Here is a 24,025-nt window from a genome sequence, read left to right as displayed (position 1 = left end):
GAGGTGGAGTGTGAAAGGCAGCAAGGTGAGGAGAAGAAAAGTCCTGGTGAGAAGCAGAAGCTTGCTCATATGACATGATTTCATTCAATTTACATGGTGGGAAGAACAGTAAATCTATTTCATAGCCTTATTAAAATAATAACCGTTGCAAAAAAAAAAAAGACAATGGTGCAGGAATCATTTTATGATTCATATAACAGAATATTTCATTTTTTTAGAATTAACTTTTCATTTATCATGAAAGGATCATTCAGTTAAATATGAAGTAGCAAGATTATAATCAAAACTACAAATCACGGATTCTGCAGAATTTCACTGTGTAATGAAACCAAATGCACTTTGCTTCAACCATGTGTTTGCCTGTGAGTGTCTGATAAGTGATCTGTCTGTTTCAAAATTAGATGGTGAAAAGAAGAACCAAGTGGTGATTCATGGCATAGAACCAATGTTGGAAACGCCAGTACAGTGGCTAAGTGAACATATGAGTTATCCTGATAATTTTCTTCACATCAGTGTTATCCCACAACCTGCAGATTGAAGTGTCAACTGGTATGCATGAGGATCAGCCTTTGATTGGAGCAACAAAGTCAACTTCAAGTTGTGTCAGGCTTGATGAGGGTGACATGACCAAAAACTTTTGCTACTGCAAGCCAAACAGGAAGAAAGATCCATCATGTGATAAGAGGAATTGGACAGGCTATATTTTGCATCACCCGTGTTTTCTTCACTGCTGTCATTTAACTTCAGCTGTGACATGAGAAACTTTATAAGGCTGCTGTAAGACTTCTGTTTTCTTGTTAAAAAATTGAAGCCGAAAGCATGGGGAGTAAGTGGAAATAAGTGCCACTTTGTATTTCTTAATAATAAATAAACAGGGGTATTTTCTAATGTTGCAATGGCTTGTCTTTACAGTGAAAACACTGTTTTATTCTAGAGAACAGTTGTATAAATAATCACTTGCAGGAACCCATTATGAAAAGTTGAAACTAAGCTAAACTCCTTACTTTGGAGTAATGTCTCTTAAATTTTATACTAGGAAATTGATTTTTTAAAATAATCATCACAGTATGTTTTGTATTTCACAAATTATATTCTGATCATATTACTTGAAATGAAGTCTTGGTGACTGCAGTATATGACTAAGTTTCAAGTAATATATCATTGGACTCTGTTGCATAATTTATATGGAGATGGTCACTGAATATCCTGAAATGTATGCCTTATTCAAGCAAGTCCTAAGTCAGAAAATAGTATAAGAAAGCTTTATTATAATATATTCTTAAAAAGACAAACAAATATATTGACTTGTGAACAGCAGCATGCTCCATGTGAAGATCTCCCTCATACCAGATTATCTGCACAGATTGGAGGATTTAGGGGGATGGGTCTTAAATTTTGTCTCAAGCTCCCAAAGAATGATTGAAGCAACAACCTCAACTGCTGGAAGCAGTGTTGTGCCACTTCCTAGCACTACTTTTCTGCTTTGTGGCAGCTCCAGCAAAGTAGTTCTGTGAAATTGTCATAAAACAAGAGAAAATGATACTATGATACTAGACTTGCCCTGCATAAGTTAAGAGTTGATAATGCAGAGTTGGCTCTAGATGAAAGGATCTGGCATTTTTTTTGCCAAGACAGGGCTGCTGTCTAATTCTTAAGGTTGAAGGCACTATAAGAAAAGTTTTGCTCCGTGAATCCTGCCCTCTTGCTGGCTAAGGAAGGTTTCTTCACCAAGGATTCCAGCTGGAGCCCATGCAAAGGGGGAAATGGAAAGGCCTTGGAAGGAAAAATAGAATTTAATAAAACCAAAAAGAAATAAATACAAAGAAAAATGGGTAGATGAACTGATGTATTTTACAAGAAGGAAAACGAAGACTACAAAGGAGGATTCTACTTAATACTAATCTAACAGGAAACAATCTAACAGGAAATATGGGGTTATTTTACAACTAAATCATTTTTAAAAGTATGCCTGTAAAGCATCTTTACAAAATGCTGAAAAGACTGGAGTTTCCTTCTCACTGTTTTGCCTTGCACTTGTCCCAGCATCCTTAAGAAAGATGTGATACTCTTAGGTAGATAGGATTTTTTTTTTTTGGTGTAAAGCAAGGCTGTGAAACCTGTGGACTTCCATATAGTAATGGGTCTCAGCTTCCATCAGCCCCAGCTAGCATGGCCCATGGTCAGGTATAATGGGAGTCAGTCCAACAACACTCAAAGGGCCACAGGTTCCTCAACTCTGTCAATAGTGGTCTAATGTCTTTAATCTCCTTTAGTAAAATAAGCAACAATCAGTGAAAGCTAGTTTGGTGTTACTCTGCTGAGAGAAGGATTTGCTGACAGGGGAATGGGGAAGGAGACAGTTAGTGGCAGTGCCTCCTCCCATGTCTGTCCTGGTGAACCCCTAAGCCTTCAGGACAAATTTGGTGATGACAGGAAACTGCAAAGCTGAGAATCAATAATAAAGGCCTCTCTCCCTGTTCTACTGGTGGATGCCTTTTGTCAGAAAAGTGACCCCAACTGGATTCCACTCAATAAGTTGCATTTTTGGCAATGCCAATTTTATACTAAGCTCTTACATAACTGTTTTGCCCTGCTCTGGACCAGCCTTCTAAACATGTCTTTTTCCCTAAGGCCTTTAAGCTGTAACTTGAGTGTACAAAGCTTTCAATGAAATAATGACAACTAAACTTTCCCTTTTTTTGTACCAATGTTACTTCTTTTTTAACCCTTTCAATGGCAAATATTAAGAATTAGTATTTTGTCAAATAAAATTTCAGTTCAACAGTTCTGCAAAAATGACTTCATAATTGATTAAATGGAGTGGAATGGAAATATGCAGCCTGTTGAATCCTATTCAAATGTTTATAGGCTGGTTTACGGATTGCTTTACTCATTTATAATAATTAACATTTAAGATAATTGAAGGAAATAGTTGCTGGGCATAAAACAACTGTTTTGATGTGGAATGCTTTGATGAGTAGGGTGGGCTCCCTGCTTCAGAATATTATTCTTCAGCATATGCAGGGCATCTAAAACAGTGGAGGGGTGTGTGGAGCTTGTGTACTTATGGCTGTAACCTCCCTTGTGCAGTTACTTTGCACAGATTTTGAATGCCTGAAGAAGCCTTGTGTCTATTAGGCAGATACTCCTGGAAACCAAACTTGTCTGTATAAGCTAGCGACAGAAAGACATTTCTAGTCCTTAATTCATACACCACACCAAACCATTGTTTTTACTAATCATAGTTCAGGTGTTAAACAATGATTTGAGAGTTAAACACACAATGGTCACAGCATGGTTATAAGCTGTTCATTTGCTCTTAATTTTATATTTGCTTAGCATTATTTTCATTCTACAGAATCTTCTGGAGTTGCAGTAATTGATGAGACTTGGTTTGTGAATTCAGGCATCACACCAAACTACAGCTAGCCCCAAAGAACTGTACTTAAAACATGGTTTTTGATTTATTGTTTGCTTGCCAATTTCAAATGCTAATTTGTCCATTGAGAAATGTATCTCAGCTTCCTCAGCCATGGTGGGATGTGATGCCTGAATTTAATCAAGCTTGCTTTTGTGTACTATAGTATTGAGTTTAGATATTCTAATAAAGCAGAAATGCAAGAAAAAACCAAGGAAAAAAAGCAGTAGCTCACTTTTTCTGGCTATATCGTAGTGCCAGCTATTCACTAAATTAGAAGTAAGAAATAGGATGTAACACCCCTTCTGCTTCGGTGTCATACCAAGGGCAATTTATTTGTTCCCTGTAGCCATTCAGGGAAGATTCTCCCAAGTAGTCTTGTTTGCATCTTTGTGTCTAGTGTAAGCTTGAGATGGCGTATATTTAGTTGTCCTGTTCCAAGCTGCATCTGCATATAGGAAAATGCTCTGCACCTGATGGCGCAACCAATGGATGGTTGGTAGCTGAATTCACGTGTGCACAATCTCATGATTTAAGAATGCTTTGGAGGATAACATCTGAGATTAAAAGTGCGTGTCTCCTTCCATCATTTGCCTTAAAGTGTTTTGAACTAGTGAAATTTGACTCTTTTAGGTTGGCATTTTGCTTAGCAAAAAATGCAGCTGCCTGTTCATCAGAACATAAATGGAACTTTATCCCAAAACCTGAGTCCTTCTAGAGCATAGTTCATGGAGTCCTCAGCATGATACTTTAAACTAGAGTAGCCATAACTGATGTCACTTAATACAGCAGCTCAAGACAAAAATCAAGTAGGCCAATGTTGTGGTTCAATTACAGCATCCAAGTCTCCAGTGGTCACTTTCACCCTACACTATACAACAGCAAAATGAAATTTAACTCACATATACTCGTGATCACATCTCAAACGTGAGATAACAAAAGAGATGGGGAAATTCAAGCAGGTGCCAATTCCTGATATATTACACACACGCATATACACCCCCCTCCCCCGTTTTTGGGAGTAAGTATAAATACATGTAAAGAACATGTTTTTCCCCCAAGATCACTGTTATTTTAATTATGTGCATTAGATTAGAATAGCAGTTCTAATCTAACCTAGTATGCATTTCACCTCTAACATACATGTGATGCACTGGTAAAGTGGCTAATAAGGAAAAGTTACTTGGATCACAGTCACTTCCCCCCAGGTCCACATGCACAGCCTCCTAACGCAGTTCTTGAGCAGCAGCCCTACTTTTGCTGCCTGCTAGAAATTCCTGTGGAACTCAGAAAAAATGACAAAACCATTTTGTGACATGCCATGCAGCTGTAGGCAGGGCCTCCTGTTTAAAATGGACTTGAAGAAAATTCCTACTAAATGTAAACAAGTCCAGGAGATATCCAAAAGTATTTTTGTTCTGTGAACCGCCTTGAGACCTCCGGGTATAGGGCAGTATATAAATTCAATAAATAATAATAATAGTAAAGTAGTGCATAGGATCGTAGTCACAGAGTATAAAAACTGGGTGGTTTTGAACATGTTTTTTCTTCAAATGTATGGCGACTTTTATATTAAGTTTGACCAATACTCTTTGCATTGTAAGCCTTCTGACAGGGCCTTGTTTAAAATAAATAAATGCTGTCTTGCTGTGTATTAACGCAACAAAAATAAGGCCCTATAAATAATATGGTCTGGAAATGGAAAATTAATAATTACTTTATCTGCTTGTTGTGCTATTAATGAAAGACTGCTATTGATAATGATAAAGCAAAGCACTGAGAGTCATTGTACAAACAGGAAAATGTAAATACCATTCTGCTGCCATTGTAATAAAAAGTACTTCCCTTAGGCCTCAAGGTGATTGTTCCTCTGTATTTACAATGAATGGAATACAGTACTATGTTTCTTCCAAGCATGTTTACTTCTGTGAACTGATTAAAATGTCAGACAGGTTTGTTCACTAGATGGAAATACTGAAATAGTTTCTCAGAAAGTAATTCTGAGATAATTGATTTGCATGAATTTATTTTATGGATTCCTTAACATCTTTTGCAAGTAATTGTAATGAGAAAGTTATGTTGGAGCTACACATTATTTGAACTAAGGGGTTCAGAGCAAGACTTTGAAAAGCATATTGTTATCCCTAGGACAATAGTCATAATCTGGCTGTGCATAAAATGTTGCATTTTAGCACAAAAGAATAGGAATGTTCGAATAAACACCCTGCTTAAGTTGTGCAGTCAGAGGCACTCTTGATTTGTGCCTGCCATTTCTGATGGGGCACGGAAGCAAGCTTGCCTATCTCCTTAACTAAATTAAGGCCAGACACAATTTTCTAGTTATACAGAGTTCCCCCTGCTCAGATAACTCTACGGCTTTTCTTTTTTAAAAAAAGAAAACCATCCCGAAACACAGTAGTGATTGAAGAATGTAAATGAGAATATAATAACCAAATAGCAAGTCATGTCCGCATCATCTGCTGAATTCCTGCCCCAAGAATTTAATGGAAATTGCCCTAATGCCAAAAGGCGACTTTGCATGTTGTTTCTCTTTCCCAATATTCTCCAGCATCAGGTACAGTATATCACTTTTCTACTGATGAAATAATTTCCATTTGATTGTTGAAGAAAAAGAGGGAAATACAATGTATCATTAAAGGCTAGCAATTTGTTTTAATCATTTGCCAGCACAGCTGAAAATAATTACTAATAAATAGGAACAACTGACTCTTAACTTCCCACGCTCTCCAAAATAGTTTGGTTTTCTATTTCTGAGAGCTTGCATCTGGATTTCGGTATCATTTAGATAATGCACACACAGTGTTTGCAAAGGATGGTGGCACTAAAGCCTGCTTTAAACATGCGCAGATTCCTGTATCCCCACTGAAGAACATAAATTTGCTCTGCTTCATTTTGAATTCCCTTTCATTTTCTGTCTCCCTTTGAAACAAAAAGTGCCATGCCAGCTCATGTCCTAACTCAAAAGCAGTTGGCCTGTCAGAAGCACGCAGCGAGTGTTTTTGTGAAGAAAGGAATTCCCTTTTCTGCATTTTGTCTCTGGCATTTAATGTTATGACTAGACAGTATGAGGCAACTTTTCACAACTCGTAAATAGAGCAGATTTCAGAAACCATTTTAAGAGGGCATTTTAATTCAAAGCCCTGTAATTCCACGTTCCCAGATTATCGGACCACATTCCGATAAGGGTGAGGTTGTTAGTGGTGGGATTTGTTTTCAGCTGGGGAAACCGAGGGCTACCCCCTGCTGAGTAGGCAAATGGCTGTGGCTGGCATGTGGTTTTTCTTAAATAAAAGGGGAGGGTAACTAATGCATGAGCATCAAGGCATGGAACCCGTCTCACCAGTGTGATGATTCCAGGAAGACTCATGCTGGAGACATAACTCTTACTACACTGTTTGTCATATGAAGACAGTCTAGGACATCCTCTTGGGGAAGTAAAGCAACGATTGCAACTATAACTGGAAAAATGTAAAGCAGTAATGGCTTCTCTTTTTGCATAGGCTGTTAACTGACTTAATTTATTCTTGGTAATTATCCTTTTTCTTTAACATTGCTGCCAATTTAATCAAGCTTAGTTGTTCCCAGGTTTTTCTAATGATACCCTCTTTTGCTGGTTGACGGCTACTTTTCTATCCTTTGGCAGATAACAGCCTTGTGGTGGTCATAAAGGTTCTATTTTATATTAATTGACACTCTGGAGCATCTTAAGGCTTGCCCTCAGGAAACTATATGTCTAGGCATGCTTGCTTTTCAGGCCTCCTACTTCAGTGCAAACCCTGTGGAAGAGGATATCAGGAAGAGACTGGTGGGGGTGGGGTGGAGTCTTCACAATAATCAGTGTTTAATCATATTTCAGAAGAACTGAAAAGAGGAGGAAAAGGAAAGCATAATAACCATGGAATAAAAAAAGGTACAATAGAAGAACACGTGATTCATCAGTTTCATACAATAGAAAGTTGCCTGTAAATTTAATGTTGGCAGCCAAGGATATAGTGTTGTTACTCACCGGGGTGAATGAGTTTGATTTTCAAGTCATGCCACTTCAAGCAAGAGCTCCCTTTTAGCTCATGTCTTTAATCTCAGAGGAAATGACTCTTAACATCAAGGGCTATGGAAAGTCATTCTTAATTTTCATCTATGGTTCTAAAAAAGATCATAGTAATTATAAATCACCGAGAAGGGTTTGCTCAGCTATGATTCTTTATCACTTTTCTTTCTATCACCTGGTGCCACCCAGTATGAAAAGGGATGGAACTAAGAATTCAAAGTGAATCTGGAGGAAATGTATGTTTCACTTGTCAGGAAAATGTGGGAAAGTACTGAAAGCTTTTATCAGAGAGTTGGATCCCTTAAATTTGGTCCCCCATTTTCCAAGACTGGTTCAAATATGCATGTATAACACTTGGATTCTCTGTTCTGCAGGCGGGTTCACCTACATGTGCTGAACATATGATAAGTGCAACTTGGAGCTCCTTATGGAAATAGACCTCCATAGATACAACACTGGACACAGCTTTCACATCCCTCACTCTGCTTTCAAAGCTATGCTTTCAACTGAACAGTTAGTTCACATGTTCAGCTGCCAGTAGTAATGGGTTGGATCCAGACATACCCTTCCAGGAAGCACATCTTCCATTTTCCTGCTGGAGGAAGGGGATGGGTGGAGGATTTGAGTCAATTGCCTCCCCTGTTGTCACCCCCCACACCACCTCCCGCCCTGTTCCAGTGGGTCACACTCCAGATCAGCTTTTCATGGAGTCTTTAGGTAGAGGAGGAAGTGGCAGAAATTGCTACTTCTCTCTTCTGCCTATGGAAGCATCTCATGGGGAAAACTCTCCTCTCAAACCCTGGTCAAGGGTGCTTGAGGCCACTTCCGTCACCTCCAACCTTGCCACATTCAATGATGTGGTCTGACGGGAGTCTTACAAGCCACCCTGTGATCAGGAAATGTAAAAGGTACCTTAGACTGCAGTTTCTGGGGAGTAAGCATCCTTAATGCAACAGGACTTACATCTGAATAGACATGCATAGGATCACATTGTAAGCCTGCAATCCTAAAGACATTTTATTTGGGGTAAACCCCATGGAAACCACTGGGTTGTAATCAGGGCTTTTTTTCAGCTGGAACTCACACAAACTCACTTCCAGCACCTCCCAGGTGGGCGTCATTGCCATTCTAAGAGAATGAAGGCGATGTTCATGGTGAGTTCCGGCAACTCTATTTCTTGAAAAATAGCACCAGTTGTACTTCTGAATGAACATGCATAAATCAAGTGATGTGCATGCCATGTGAATGAGGCCTGTTTATTCCAATTTCTTTCCTGCAGTTTGTCTTCATATTCTGTATGAAAAAGTGGGCTATGTTGTTTCTGGTTCGCTTCTGTGGGCTGTTGGATGGGTGTGTCTTTTCTGGGTCATTTTGTAACTAACAACAAAAAAAAAGTTTTTTAATAAATAAAAACTTAATTAATTTTTAAAAGGTACTCAGTGAAGTAATTCTTGTTCCTCCTAAAGGCAGAATAAAATGCTTAAGCAACCTTAGTATTAGACATTATATGTAGTTCCACCTACACTGACATGAAAGCTTTGTAAACACCTAACCCTAAATGGCAGGCAGCAACTCTGAATGAAGCACTTAGATCTTGTGCAACTTTCTGGGGTCCCCCCACCCCCGCTCCCAAAAGAGCAATGCACCATTAAGGGTGTGTTCCTGTGCCTTTGGCTAGAGTGGTTTCCCAAACCAAGCTTGAGAAGTGTATGTTCCATGCAAATTAGATCACCCATAGGGAGTTAAATGCTCCATGGTGGTTTATAGCACAACACTTTTATTTGTTTAATTTTGAAATTATATATATATATGGACATAAGAAGAACCTTCTGGAGCAGGCCAATAGCCCATTTAGTCCAGCATCCTGTCCTCACAGTGGTCAAGCGGATGGAAATGTTGTGCATTTGATTAAAGTGAATGGGATTAAAAAGTGATTGATTTTTTTAAAAACAAAAGTGTTGAATTTGGGCTGGATTGTGGCCAAACTGTAAAGGGTGGAGGGTGGGGGTCAGTGTGGTAATGATCAACTACAACACATTTCTTCCAAAGAAGTGATTACAGAACAGAGACTCCCATTTGTTCCTTGACTTACAAGTATATGCAGGTGGAACAGGAATCAACTCTGGCATTAAGTGTTTGCGTGAAAATGGGGTGGGGTGTGAGGGAAAATGAATCATAATCACGACTAAGAGAAACTCTATTACTTAATTACAATCTTTCAAATGAGCAATGACCCTTCACCTGCAGATTCTGAAAGAACTTCACTTTTAATGAGTAGGAAGTTACACCTTGTGGCAGATACGCAAGGGTGCCCTGAAACCTGGTGTGAGAGTTAGTCAACAGCTATTGCTACTATTCATATTCAGGATTTTTTGTAGCTCTGTGTTGTGCTAGTTGCCGTACAGAGAGCTAGAAGTGACATGGTCGCTTCCCAGAGGTAATTCCAATCAGTGTTAAGTGGGCAACAAAATGGGAGACAAGGGAGCTTGAGAAATTATTAGTAGGGATGGGGTAAATTACAGTGAAGTGGGAGAAATGATAAGGATGTATTGCCCTCCCTGTGAGAGGCAATATGCTTCTGATATCAGTTGCAGGAAAGCACAGGAGGGGAGAGTGCTGCTGCTGCTGCTCTCAGCTTCTGCTTGTGGGCTTCCTGGTACATGTGGCTAGCCATGGTGAGAACAGAGTCCTGGAACTAGATGGCTCTTGGGCCTGATCCAGCAGGCTCTTCTGATGTTCTTATGAAAGGATTTCATGAGCAGCGGTGGTTCCAGGCATGTGCGGCAGAGAGACAGGAGTGGAAGGACATGATGTCACAAAGAGGCCAGTGACAGATGAGTTTGTGGATACCAGTAAAGGGAGCAGGTGATGGGATTGTAGGGAGGATGAGTTAATAGTTCTGGATATTTTGGGAAGCAATTCTCAGCTTCTTAGGAGGGCAGCTGAGGGCCGTTGGATGTTGTTGATCCTCCTGTGACAATGGTAGAAGAAAAAGTGCTGGGTATGTGAGTGGCAGATCAGAAAAGAAGCAGGATCCTGATAATTAAAATATGGTCTTGTGCCGTTGGGATGCCCCTGACAAGGGAGGGAAAACGATGCCAGCACTGGAACTCATGCAGTTATTTTCCCTTCCACTGAAACCAATTGGAGTAAAAATATAAAACAGAAAAACTGGGAAAGGGGAGGAGGAAACTGCTGGAAACTACTAGTTAATCCTGATGTCCCATGTGTGTGCATGACTGCCTGATTGCCTGAATTAAAAAAAAGAAGTGTGCGATGCTTGACTCATTGTCTAGTCAAGAGAGACATACGTGCATTGTTTGCACAGTGTGGGAAATATAGGTTGTTAGAGTATTAAACACCCATGATTGTGCTCCCCCGCCTCTACCCCTCTCACAGTGAATTGACTACAACATTAAGTAAGTTTAAATACTTCACTTAACAGTAATCACAGGTCTCACTCATGCATCATTCAGCGCTACAGCAAAAACAACACAGGTAAAGTATTCTGTTACAAAATACAGAAGTTACTGTATTTTTCGCCCTATAGGATGCACCGGCCCATAGGACGCACCTAATTTTTTGGGGGGGGAATAAAGGGGGGAAAATTATTTCCTCCCCCCCCCAGGCGCTGCGCCTCCCAGCTGTCCCTCGAGCTTGCGGGGCTGGTGGCGGGGAGAATCACACTTCTCCCCACCGCCAGCCTCCAAACCAGGTCCGGGGACAGCGGGATGGCGCACTGAATTCGCCCCATAGGACGCACACCCATTTCCCCTTCATTTTTGGAGGGGGGGAAATGTGTCCTATAGGGCAAAAAATACGGTATTCATAGACACACAGTCTGGAGCCCCAGCCTCAATCTTCTAGGTATGACTGCAGAATCTGCCACAGAAAGCACCAACACCTTCTGCCTGTCCAGAATGAGGCCAGTAGGGCCTAGTAAGCAGTTCCTCCACTAGCAGAGGTGCCAACATGAATAAAATATTGGCAGGGCAGGTAAGCCCTACCTCACATAACTGATCACAAGACGCAATACATGCCCAACATTTGAATGGCAACACCCATCACCTTTGGGGGGAGGGCTGGCATCCTCAAATATTTTATTGGGGGCCAAAGAGGCCTCAACCCCTAGGAATTGGCTCCTGTGTCCGCTAGAGACATGCTGGATAGTTCTGCCCATTTATTGGTTTTTATGTTTAGATTAAAGAGATGCGGGTGGCGCTGTGGTCTAAACCACAGAGCATAGGGCTTGCTGATCAGAAGGTCGGTGGTTCAAATCCCCGCGACAGGGTGAGCTCCCGTTGCTCAGTCCCTGCTCCTGCCCGTTCCTCCTAACCTAGCAGTTAGATAGCACGTCCAAAGTGCAAGTAGATAAATAGGAACCACTCCAGCGGGAAGGTAAATGGCGTTTCCGTGCGCTGCTCTGGTTCGTCAGAAGCGGCTTTGTCATGCTGGCTACATGACCTGGAAAAACTGTCTGCAGACAAACACCAGCTCCCTTGGCCAGTAAAGCGAGATGAACGCTACAACCCCAGAGTTGTCCGCGACTGGGCTTAACAGTCAGGGGTCCCTTTACCCTTTACCTTTATGTTTAGATTAACAGCATTTCCATCCTGTTAGCTATTCCATGTTTACCTGTGCTCAGAGGCATATAGATCAGCTGTGAGGGACCTTTGATGCTCTGGAGGTTGCTGAAGTACCACTCTCACCATCTCTGGCTATTGGCCATGCTTGCTAGGACTAAGGGGAATTGCACTTCTTCAACATCTTGGGGTGGGCGGGCAAATATTATCTCCCTGCCCCCATCATATGTGACACTATGCATATTTACACAGAAGGACTGGGTGCAATGGGACTTCCTCCTTCTTCCCCAGTGTTTGTGTATAGCATTGCAGTTTTTCCTGCTTTTCTGGAATACCAATTCCACCTCCTTGTCGGTTGTTGTGCAGTCCCCTTCCACTAGGCACTCTATTTCTTTCACCATCACCCCCTTCTCCAGCACCTCTTTTTACCTTCCCAACCTTTTCCCTCCCGATTTATATTCCTTCTCATTTTTATTAAATGTATGCATATGCTCTAAGTGTTTGTGTTGTGGATTAGTTATTAGAAAACAAAAATGGGAAGAGGAGAAGCTTCATGATGCCAATGGACAAAGGTAAATGTCAAAATGGTGTCAGCAAAGAAAAAGAAGAGAATGAGGAATGAGGGTGTTCAACTAGATTCTTAACTAATGGGCTTTACAGCTGAAGCCCAGAAGTGTTTTGGGTGTGGTGTGATGGCCATCAGACTGTCACCACTGAATTACACCGCACCAATCTAGGACAAGGAGCAATAAGATGGGTCAAACATATGCCACAGGGAGATGGAGAAGCCCAAGAGGGAGTGTGATGTTAAGGGCACGTTTAAGGATTAGCAGGACTGATGCTGATTCTCTCTTGTTCCAAAGAGTTGAAAATTATGTTGGTGTGTATCCTTTGATCTGTCACCATAATTTTGGGGTGCAGGTGACTAAATTGTATCTTTGACTTGACTTCACTGTCAAGGGCCCTTGCTTTCTAATACAAGGCCAACAGAGAAATCAGATTATTTGGACCCTGAATATAACATAAGCCAATTGTGTGGGTTAAAAGATTTAAAACAATCACTGTTAAATCTGACACATTTCACTCCAAGCTCTTTATTTTGGTTCTCGGTTAAGAGGTGATTGAACTATTTGGAGAAGAGCCAGACTATGGAATCTCTAGGCCAGACTCTGGCACTGTTGACAAGGAGTCAAAAAGTATTGTGTTGTAAGAACTGCATAGCATTCGGAGACACTCCTTGGGCAAATCAAGAACTTTGTATTAAAATACAAAAAATCCGGGGAGACCAAGCTTATCTGTGTTGTGTGACCCATCTTGTTATGGCTGGTTTGTTCTTATTCTACACTCAGCATGGATGTAACCAAATCCAACAAGTTCCAAAGCTGCTGCCATAAAGCACCACTGCAACAAAAACCTTCACATTTCTTGTGTTCTGAGCTTACTAACACCTCTAAATGACTTACGAAAATAGCAGGAGCAATCAATTCATGAAGGAAGGTGTTGGACTCTCCTTCATGGGAGGTTCTTAAGCAGAGGCTGGATGGCCATCTCTCATGAATGCTTTAGCTGAGGTTCCTGCATTGCAGGGGGTTGGGACTAGATGATACTTGGGGTCTCTTCCAGCTGTACAATTTTATGATTCTGTAGTTGTATGGAGCTCCTCCAGAGGTGCCTGTAAGACAAGTTAAGCTAAGTTAAGCTTAGATACTGTAAGTAGTACTACTGTCTTGAGCACAAGAAGAATCCTCCTGTGGCTGATTAATGACAAACTTTTGAATTGATTGACATCCCTAGTACAACTTATTCCATCTCGGGACAGGTAAGCCTTCTAGGTGTAGGTTTTGTGTACAACCTCAACGTGCATAAAGTAAAAGGGATGCACAGAAGGTCATGTGGTGACGGACTTGTTAAATTATTGTTGTGCAAGGCCTAAATGCCAAAGTGTGGCTGAAGGCACGAGGCAGAACACACCCTACATATAAAGTTAATAATATATAGTGGCCTTCCTCTCGAATGTCTAATTGCAGAAATTTGGCTTAACCTGTCGGAAGGGCGTGTTAATTAAGAGGCAGAACCTGATAGACAGCTCTATTTTAAGGGACTGACAAGTACTCATCCTTCCTTTTGAGCAGCTGCTGAGCTCATTTGGCCCCAACACTTAATTCATGTGAAGAAACTGTTGACTGCAACAACCAGTTTTACTTTGCTTTTACCAGAGGCTAATTAAAGTTTTAAGAGAAAAAACACCATATACAGCTTGGGAGGCCTCACTGTCATGTCACAAAGGCTGAACACACTGACAACTAATCTGTCATGTGGTCAGGTTTTCTGCCATGTGGTTACTTGCTTTCTTGTATTAGTACAAACATAAGAGTGCGGGTGGGTGTTTTTCCTGCCACACATTCTAATATGTGGTAACAGTCCGTGGTCTTATCAAGTGTCAAGGCTTTCTCACATTTACCTACCTGGTAGATTGGTAATCTGCCTGAGTACTTAATGGAAGGACAAACCAGACAAGCGTTCTTACAATTAATGCAGTTGTTAGTTTGGTTAAAAGTGGAGGGTGAGGTGATTCTTCTTTAACATTAAAACAGGCTTGGGAAACCTCTGGCCCACCCAGTACTGTTGGACTACAACTCCCATCATCCCCATCCAGCATGACCAGTTCTTTGGGGTGATGGAAGTTGTAGTCCAACAACAGCTGGAGGACCATGGGTTCCCTAGCCCTGAACTAAACCTGGGTATTGGAGTGAAGCCCAACCCCTTTAGTCTACTGCCTTAAGATATTCATCTCAAGCCCATCTATTATACTAGAAGTAGGCCAGTAGAATGGGAGTGAAAATATTCTTTAAGAAGCGGAGACAGTTAAGGCATGAAGCAGGTTTTGGTCTTTCTGTTAGTCAACTTTAACCGCTATACCTGTGCTGTATAGCCCAATGGATGAGAGTGTGCTTGGTAAACATCTCTGTCTCTGGTTTGGATACCTTTCCTTAAGGAAAGGTTACAGGTTTTTTGTTTCATTTCTAAGGAATGATTTGTCCCTACTTGCTTCATCATGGTTTGTAAAAATCCTGGTTTTTGTGGTTCGAAAGGTAAAAATATTTGCCATGGTCCTATCTCTGAAGTGTTGGTTCTATATGCATGTATTCTCAATCATAGGGGTGAGTGGAGTATGCATATATACCCCATTCAAACATATGGTTAATCCTGGTTTTAAGGTATAAAGTAGGGACATTGTGTGGTAAATTACTTCAAACACTTGGGGTACAGGCCCACTGTACAAATGCCCATTAAAACTTGCATGTGCTAGTTTATATTTATAGATGCACATTTAGGCTGACTGTCATAGGGCAAAACTTACTCTGGCTGTCAGGACTTATTCTGAGATATGGCGACCAACAAGATTTTCTGGTTTGAGTGCACTGTGTCATACCATCTAACATTTTCCAATGCCATGTGCCTTCCAAGATGTGCTCCTGGGCAAGTAACATGACCTGGGCCTCGTTCTGCCTCCCCCCCCCCAGTGCTTTGGGGGGGGGTGAGAGTGCTGCACCTATAATGGCTATCTAGATTTCACCTGGAAATATGGGGTGTCCCATTTTTTTCTGAGGCACTTGGAAGGTATGCTGTGTGTTAAGTGGACCCTCTACCCCCACCCCACATAACCTATTCAGAGGATCTTATGTACATATTAAAACTACTAGTAGCTGAACCCCTTCTCGCCAATCCCTCCAGACCTCACCAGCTCCCTGCCACTCCCCTTAGACCTTGCCAAGCACCTTACAGCTGACCCAAACTCCCACCCTGCCCCTAGGCCTCCTCCCACCTCTCTACACATAGTACCAGCCTCACACAGAGGTGGGCAGCAGCAGTGGTAGCAGAGCAGGCTGGTTGCTGGAGAACTGCCTGGGCACGTCCTGACTGTTTCTCTGCAGCTTGCCTTGGCCTCTGGGCAAATTAGGGTGCATACACAACATACATTTAAAGCATACATCCCCGTCTTCCCAAAAAAGAATCCTAGGTGAACTGTAGTTCACCCCTCACAGAGCTACTACTCCCTGCACCCCTACCAAGCTGCAGTGGCCTAGAGTTTTTGAGAAGGATAGGGTTCAAATGTGTTTTAAATGTGTATACACAGCCTAGGGTGTGTGATAGCTAAAGTCTCACATGCATCTCACTTTGTAGCACTCCCAATTGCCCTATATTAAAAAAAAAAAAAAGATAAAGGAAGTTAAAAAGAGGGAGAAGGCAATCTGAGGCCTGGCACAAAAGGCCTGGGCCTTAGGCCTTGTGGGCTTAACATCCCAACAGTGCCCTGGGTGTAAAATGAAAGTTTGCTTTTTAAAAACTGTAATTGTAAAGCACACATGTGCAAAGCGTGCGCATTTTGTAATTTGTCATGAACTGGCAGGATGACAGAGGGGAGGAAGAGGATCCCGGCGAGGGGTGTAGCAGACTGGGCAAGCAGGGAATGGGGAAGGAAGTACTCACAGGGTGACAGAGGATGATGAGGGGATGGAGGTCAGTGTGCACAAACCAGAGCAGCAGCACCTATCACCAGAGCCAGAGGGGCCCCAGTCCCCACAAACACAGTGGGCCCTGAGGTATGAGGAGCGGTGGGAGTGGTGCTCTAGGAGGTTGAGGCAAGCAAGGGCCCACAGCCCAGCTCCCTAGTTCTGGGAAGAGGGGTTTGATTCCTCAGCTGGAGCAGGACTGGAACAGGTGGGGGGTCACCTGCCTCATCAAGCCCAGATGCTGCAATCAGCAAAGTACAAAAGGGGAGCAGAGCTGAAGGGCTGTGTCTGCTCAGCTGTCCATGTTGATAGCCTTTGGCTTGGGTGTTCTTGGACCTCTACAGGGCTGTGCTTTGGGATTGACTCTATCCCGACTGCTGGACTTTGGAATTGGCTTGACCCTGAAGTGTGTTTCCTGACTATTGGACTTCGCTTGTGCGGATTGACCCTTGGACTTTGAACATTGGGGTTGGCATACTGACTTGCTGCCAGGTAGGCCAGGGGTTCTGGATATAATTGCACCAAAAAAGAGAGATAAAGACACCCCTAAAACAATAACTTTGCACCTCAAACCCCAATTGACTTACCTTCTTAACAGCAACCAATATATGTGTAAAGTTTAAATTCCATAGTTACCAAATTGTGCGTTGGAAGAGAAAGAGGTGAGCCCATTCAATTAGTCAGGAGAGACATAATGGAAGAAACCAGGAAGCATGTTAAACAAAACAAAACACCAGGGCCTACTAAATACTGGCAAGGTCACCATGGTAGGAGTAATTTGTGTTTGTGTGGGTGTACAGGGAATCAACTGACAGTTAATGCAGTAACACTCACTGTGTGTCACTGCAATAACACCTGGAGCAGAAGTGAACACAACACCTATCTGTTTAAGAGCTCCACTCTGTTTATATTATCCTCTCCCTCACACATAGAAGTGAAGTGAGCAAGTGAGGCTGGGAGAAGAAAACAAATGGTGCTAAATGGGTGCAATCTCCATGTGTAATATTTCTACTCCTGAGTCCTACTTCAGGGTCAAACTTACAAGATAAACTAATGGAAGATAAATGACTGGAGTTGTTGCACCACTTGTATTAATACATCAGTTTGTAAAAGGCCAGGAAACAGAGAATTGAAGTGAGTGGGGAAAGGCAACTCTGAAGCCACCTACTTGAGATCACTTCACCTGGATTAGATGGCTCTTAGACCACTTTAACCGCCATGCCTTCCTCAAAAAGTGAGCTTGTTCAAGAGTGGGGAAAAGGGTTAGCTTCCCTCACACTTTCAATACAAGCTTATGAATGAAGTTAAGAGATTCTGAGCATAGAACTAGGGTTGATAGTTATTGCTCTTCAAATGTGAGAGAACAAAATGTGTGGTCATCTTCTGTTTGCCTCACCAATCACACACTTGGTTTGAAGGTAACAAAATGCTGAGGGTAGGTAGAAAGGAAGTTTTACCGAGCCAGTCTGACACACAATTATTCTGCCTTTGAGAATGTGCAATTAATGGTTGTTGTTACCATTGCCATACATTTCTTTGTTATTGTTCAGTAATTTTTTTTTATTTGGGATTTTTGCACACATTATTCCTAAAAGCTCAGGGTACATAACATCCACAAATGCATCATCAACATACTTGCCCAGCATTCAAATAAAATCATATTACATTGCATTGTGCTGGCTTCTTTGAAACTTGGAGGAAGTTAGTTCCAAAGCTGATGAGTGGCAACTGGGATGTTGCTTTTGCTGTTCCGGGTATATGACTGGAGAGGAAGTTTCTAATTGTCAAAAGAACTGCTTGCAAGAATTGTCAGCAAGAGCTTGTTTAAAATACCGCCTCTCCAATTTTGCAGGAATGTGAGATTTCTTTTCTATCTGTGTGTGTAATCCAAGTTCATAGGCGCAGAATGCAGAATGAACATGTGAATAAATTAGCATAGGTGTCTGCATTTGGAAATCATCAAGAGTGGCAAATATATGTAGGAATAAAAAATGGTGCTCCAATTTCGTTCTATCATGTCAGGCAAAATCGAGTAATGCAAAAAGAAGCTTCCCTTTCATCATCCTCTCAAAGAACAGTGCTATGATCTCTGGTTTGGGAAGAAAATGTAACTTTTATTTCTTTGAGTGGTTCAAGATCTGAAGCAGGAACAAAGATGAGTGTCCAGTCCAATACCCATTTGTTCCTAAGTTACATGAAGTGATAGGCCACTTGGTTTCAGCACATTTTTGAAGATTCCAGCCCTCTAATGGCGTGGAGTATTTCTGGCAACAGATGAGAGATAATAAGTTTCTCTGGGATGAGTTGTAGGACCAGCTGTAGTTTTGATGTGAAGATAATGCATTTTGGAGAAGTGATGGAGGGGTGGAGGAATGGAGGGAGGACAGTGTCTGTTTCAGCCTGGAGCCCATATGTAGAACTAAAAAAGATGAAAATACCCAGTTCACTGCCTGAGAGTCAAAATCTTCTCCAATATTCACTTCAATCAGCATTGAAAAGTTTGCTTAAGAGTCCCAAGAAGTCTAGCAGCAGTTGTCCTGTACGGAAGAAGTCCAGGGCTCCCTCCAGATTGGTGTTTTCTTGCAGGTATCTTCTGCAACATGTTCTTGGCACAATACTGGTGCATTGCTGGTGGATTCCTTCTGCTTTAGTTTCTTCTGTGATGCTTTCCCAGTGCTGCCACGTTATTGCTATCTGGAGGGGCTATAGCGCAAGAAGACAAAACTAAACCCTGGCCTAAACTAAACACTTAAGGTTAAAAAGCTACAGGATTTCAGCAGCAAGTTATGGGAGATGCAGTGATTGAATTTGGAGCAATCTGATTGAGTCAAAACCTTTGCAGGTTGAAACAGACAATACTTACATGCTCCTGTTTCTCTCCCTATCCCAGTCATGGGGAACCTCTGACCCTCCAGATGTTGTTGAACTCCAACTCCCTACCCATTGGCCGCACTGGCTAGGACTATTGGGAACTGGAACTCAAGAAACATCTCAAGTGCCACCGGTTCCCATCAACAGAACTGGGATAAAGTGAACCTACTGGTGGTTTCCTGAACTGGAAGAATGTGAAGAAGAGTAACCAGATAAAGAAATCATTGATGAATCATAGTGTAGGGACCTCAGTTTGAAAGAGAAGGTGGTGATGGAAATTATTATTATTAGATGAAGGTCTACCAGGCTTGCATGTTGAGCACACTGCTTTATGGAAAAATAAAAAAATTCCTTCCAATAGCACCTTAAAGACCAACTAAGTTAGTTCTTGGTATGAGCTTTCGTGTGCATGCACACTTCTTCAGATACACTCGTGTGCATGCACACGAAAGCTCATAGTTGGTCTTTAAGGTGCTATTGGAAGGAATTTTTTTATTTTGACTATGGCAGACCAACACGGCTACCTATCTACTGCTTTATGGAAGTGAGTTGTGGGCAACTTACACCTGCCAGGAGCAACACCTCAATGCCTTTCTTATGCATTGCCTCAGGAAGATTTTGGGCATCACCTGGCAAGACAGCAAACAAATATGTGCTTTTCTGAGCCCACATTCCCAGCATGTTTGCACTTTTGTCTTAGCAATGTCTACGTACACAACGTCATGTACACAGAATGGATGATGGCAAACTTCTCAATGGGGAGCTGGTTTCAGGCACTAGGCCCGTTGGCAGACCAAATCTACCCTACAAAGATGTCTACAAACGTGACCTGAAGGCTGGCAACATTAACCCCACTATGTGGGAATCCCTTGCAGGCGAATACACTGCCTGGAGACAGTCAGATTGTGTATCTACAGCAGTTACCAGAGAAGGAATGACTGCTGGGAGGACTGCAGAGAAAAGAAATGCCATGGTGCACCTGTAGCAGCAACCAGATACCTTCATCTGCCCCAGCTGCAGGCACCGTAACTCTCCAACAGTTTGAGTTTACCTCTGAAGGCACACTTTTCAATTGTCTCCTGAGACAGACGCCAACCGCAATCACCACAACTACTATTAATGTCTTAAGGCCCAGTGCACAGGGGAGCATTCCCATTCCTGCCCACTGAAAAAACACTGAGTTTTGGCGATAACAAGGCTTACTAGGATGTTTCCTTACTCATCATTGGTTGTTACCATTGTTAAGAGAAAAAGTAGAATATTGCTGGAAGTTTGGCAGAGCACTAAAAAGGCACTTTGGTTCCATATTACAATTCACCTTCCAAGGCAGCTTCTGGCAAACTGACTGACTTTATTGACTCACTTAATTTTATTGTAGAAAGGCACTTTAGGTTTTGCTGGGCAGATCTGTGATGAAGTCATGCTGTCAATATTCTGTGGTGATAAGTCAAGCACAGATTGTCCTCAGGGTTTCTGAAGGCAAATCAAAATGAAACTTGCCAGTAGGGGAGAGCAAAGATACTTCACACCCACAGAGACGACATGCACTCATTTTTGTAAAGGGAGGTTAGAACATGAGCCTCGCACTCCAGCTCAAAGGTCCTGCAAAAGCAATTCTCCATATGACTCGACTCAAAGAGTGTTTTAAAACCTCATGACCACACAGCATTTTAACTGCTTGTTCATAAGCCCAGTTTTCACTTTTTTAAAATAATAAAAAATGTACCCTTCCGCCTTTCAAATTTGCTGACAGTTTGAGAAAACAAATTTCTTCCAACTGGGCCAAATAAGACTGCTCAGATGGGCCTTGAATAATTGTGTGTGTGTGTGTGTGTGTGTGTGTGTGTGTGTGTGTGTGTGTTTTACTGGTGGTGATGGGGAAGCTGATTAAAAATGAGGCAAATTCTGTCAGTTATTTATATCTAGAGGAGCACCGAGGCTTCATGGGGCTGCCTGGCTTCATTTTGCATTGACCATTTGATAGGCAAGAGTGCACAAAGAGGATAAACAATGAGCAAACTCTCAATGAAGCAACAGTGGTACTCTTTACCTCAGTAGAAAAGAGAGTTCTCATTTCAGTTTTCTCAGGAGCTACACTGAAAGATACTCTATAACTGCCTTCCTGAACCTGGTGCTCTCTAAATGTTTTGGCCATGCTCGTTGGAGCTGATGTAGTCCAAAAGATCTAGAGGCTGCCCGTTAAGAAACCCGAGGGTGGCTAATATGGATGACTCCTCCTGCTACAAATTTGCTGATGGTCTGGTAGCCTTGCTAATACTGTTGGTTTTCTCCAGTTAAGTTTTACCAGTTAAAGAGACCCATTGAAATTAATGGTTCTTAAGTTAGTCATGTTCATTCATTTCCATGGTTCTGTTAAGTACAGCCAGCATTGGATGCAACCCTGCCCTCAAATGCCTGTTGTGCATGTCTTTTTCACACAAAACTACTACTATCCCACTCGTGTATGAAACTCCTTTAGTAGGGGCTGGCATGGCGGTCCTCTTTGTTCTAGCAAGATTGTGGGTTCCTTTTCCTCCCTAGGCAGGAATCTAGCTTATTTCCAGCAAAAGGGGGCTTGAGGACACTATGTAGGCTCAACAGCCTTCCATCTTATAGCAACCAGATCTATAAACTTCTTTCCAAAAAAGAATAACTGGCAAAGCACAAGTGAGCATCTATAAAACCAGTAAGCATCTTTATTACAGCACTGTGATAAAGAATCTTCCATGAGAGTTGTAGAAACCTACAGCAGTGTTAAGAGGCAATTGATAATGCCAGGGCTTAATTTTATCAGCGGTGTTTATTACTTATACTGGGTGTTTCCTTCCAAGTCCAATCAGTCTATTAATTGCTTTCTTTTAATCTTAGGAAGGGCAGTGGATTTTGTTCTCAGAGGGAACTGGCTTCAGTTTTGACAGCACAGCAAAAGCAGCAGCTGCTGGCCCATTGCAGTCTGATGAGATTGCTGACTCTAATACACTTTGCCTTTTGACTGTAATGTGTTTTATGAAACATCTTCTAAAGCTTACAAGTGACCCCAGGACATAACTCTCCAGCACTAATGTCTCTCTTTGCCAAGTAATGAAGTATGATTTATGGTGGTAATGGTTAATCTCAGGTGTGTGTGTGTGTATGTATGTGTACCTGTGTAAGTGTGTGTGTTGTTTTTTTATATAAAAAAACCTGTAGAATATAGGAGTATAACATGCACCATTTGGCACATTTATGACAAAGGTGTTCTGGTTTTCTTAACTCCACAGTTTTGTGTTGGCAGTTTTTCAAATTCCTGAGACAGATGTTTAAATGAATTTAAGAGGACAGAGGAATACTTTTAAAACATCATACGGAGTTGAGTGTCTCAATATGAAAAGGAACATTATTCCTCTACCAGTTTAGATAGGAAAGGATGCCACATGGCCTATCCTGTTTTAGATCTGCCGTTAGCTGATAGAAATAGCAAATGTGGAATTAGCTTTGTGGGAAAAGTCCCGTTTATTATGCAGTTGAGACTGGTGCAGAGGGAAGGAAGTAAGAACACTTCGTGACTCTCTGAGACTTAGCTTGTATTCACATCTAATTTCTTAAAAATGTATCAGGACTTGTCTGGCATGCAGAATATGGGACTATTGCTGTCCAGGTAGAAAACAAACTGCAACACAGAGGCTTTAGGTATCTAATGTAACAACTTCCAAATGTTCCCCTCTCAAAGGAAAAAATACAATTTTGGAGAAGCTTGGCATGCTGAAAACCCATTGGAGTCTATAGTACTTAAGCACAATGCATAACCAAGAGCAAAGTTATCAGAAGACTGGTTTGTCAACATGCAAAATGCTTTAGAAAAGCAAGGCCCATAAAGGGTGGGGGTGGGTGGCAGGGAACCCAAATACAGCCTAACAAGAGCAGAGCATGTTCCATAGCCACACACACACACACACACACAAAATCCCCAAGTGTCTTTTGTGCGGCAGGGGAGAATGGAAAAGCAGTGAGAGGACATGGAATTGTCTATCCTCACAAAGGAAATAGCTTGCTGGCTGAAAGTCTGAGTGGAAGCGCATTCCACACTGCAACGTTTTGTTGTGGCTCTCCCTTTTATATACTAATAGCAAACTCAAATGCTGTTTATGATGGCAATGAAGCCAAAATGGGGCTACTGGGGGAGGGGAAGGTGGCATCAGTATGCACAGGGGAACCCCAAGGTTTGCAGAAATTGAAAAACAAAAACACCATTTAGGTTAAAAACCTAAAGAGGCAACTTGATGCCCCAAAACAGCCCGATGAGGACTGACCATGCTCAAGCAGTCAGACTAAGTGCCTTTTTTGGGGCAGAGTGGTGGAAGCCTCAAGGTGGGAGGAATGGAATGGAGTGTCCTGGAAAAGGGCCCTGCTATGTGCCCTCCTTTGTGTGTGATTGAAATGTGTCTTTGAACACCCCCTCCTCCAATCTGGGAAATTGTGGTTGTCCTATCAGCCAGCCCTCAGGTCTGCGGCTGCTGTTGCTGAATGCCAGGTTGGCTCGGAGTAACACCTCCATGATCTGATTATGGATGAGGCAGCTGATCTGGCCTGT

At 42.0% G+C, this 24,025-nt stretch overlaps 1 protein-coding gene and 1 long non-coding RNA gene across 6 annotated transcripts in view; one reads left to right on the top strand and one right to left on the bottom strand.

Moving 5' to 3' along the window:
* Positions 1–5,264, top strand: part of ATG5 (autophagy related 5) — a 29,490-nt gene extending 24,226 nt beyond the window's left edge. For all 4 annotated transcript variants that reach the window (XR_014524732.1, XM_083497715.1, XM_083497716.1 and 1 more), the window contains exon 8: positions 402–5,264. Coding sequence is in view for 3 of the 4 variants with exons in the window: in XM_083497715.1 (XP_083353841.1) it covers positions 402–538 (137 nt within the window). In the remaining variant the exon portion in view is untranslated. The remainder of the gene's footprint in view (positions 1–401) is intronic.
* LOC310704372 lies at positions 801–16,917 on the bottom strand. Of its 2 annotated transcripts, XR_014524741.1 has the most exons (4): positions 16,562–16,917; positions 13,534–13,742; positions 7,446–7,582; positions 801–7,300 (listed from the first exon to the last, which is right to left on the bottom strand). It is a non-coding gene; the product is annotated as an uncharacterized lncRNA (long non-coding RNA). The 2 variants fall into 2 exon arrangements; XR_014524740.1 differs by having other exon boundaries at positions 801–7,582.
* Between the last annotated feature and the right edge of the window lie 7,108 nt (positions 16,918–24,025).

Source organism: Podarcis liolepis (assembly GCF_965112155.1).
Source record: "Podarcis liolepis genome assembly, chromosome: 3".
Taxonomy (NCBI): domain Eukaryota; kingdom Metazoa; phylum Chordata; class Lepidosauria; order Squamata; family Lacertidae; genus Podarcis; species Podarcis liolepis.
This window is presented reverse-complemented; position numbering and strand designations above follow the sequence as displayed.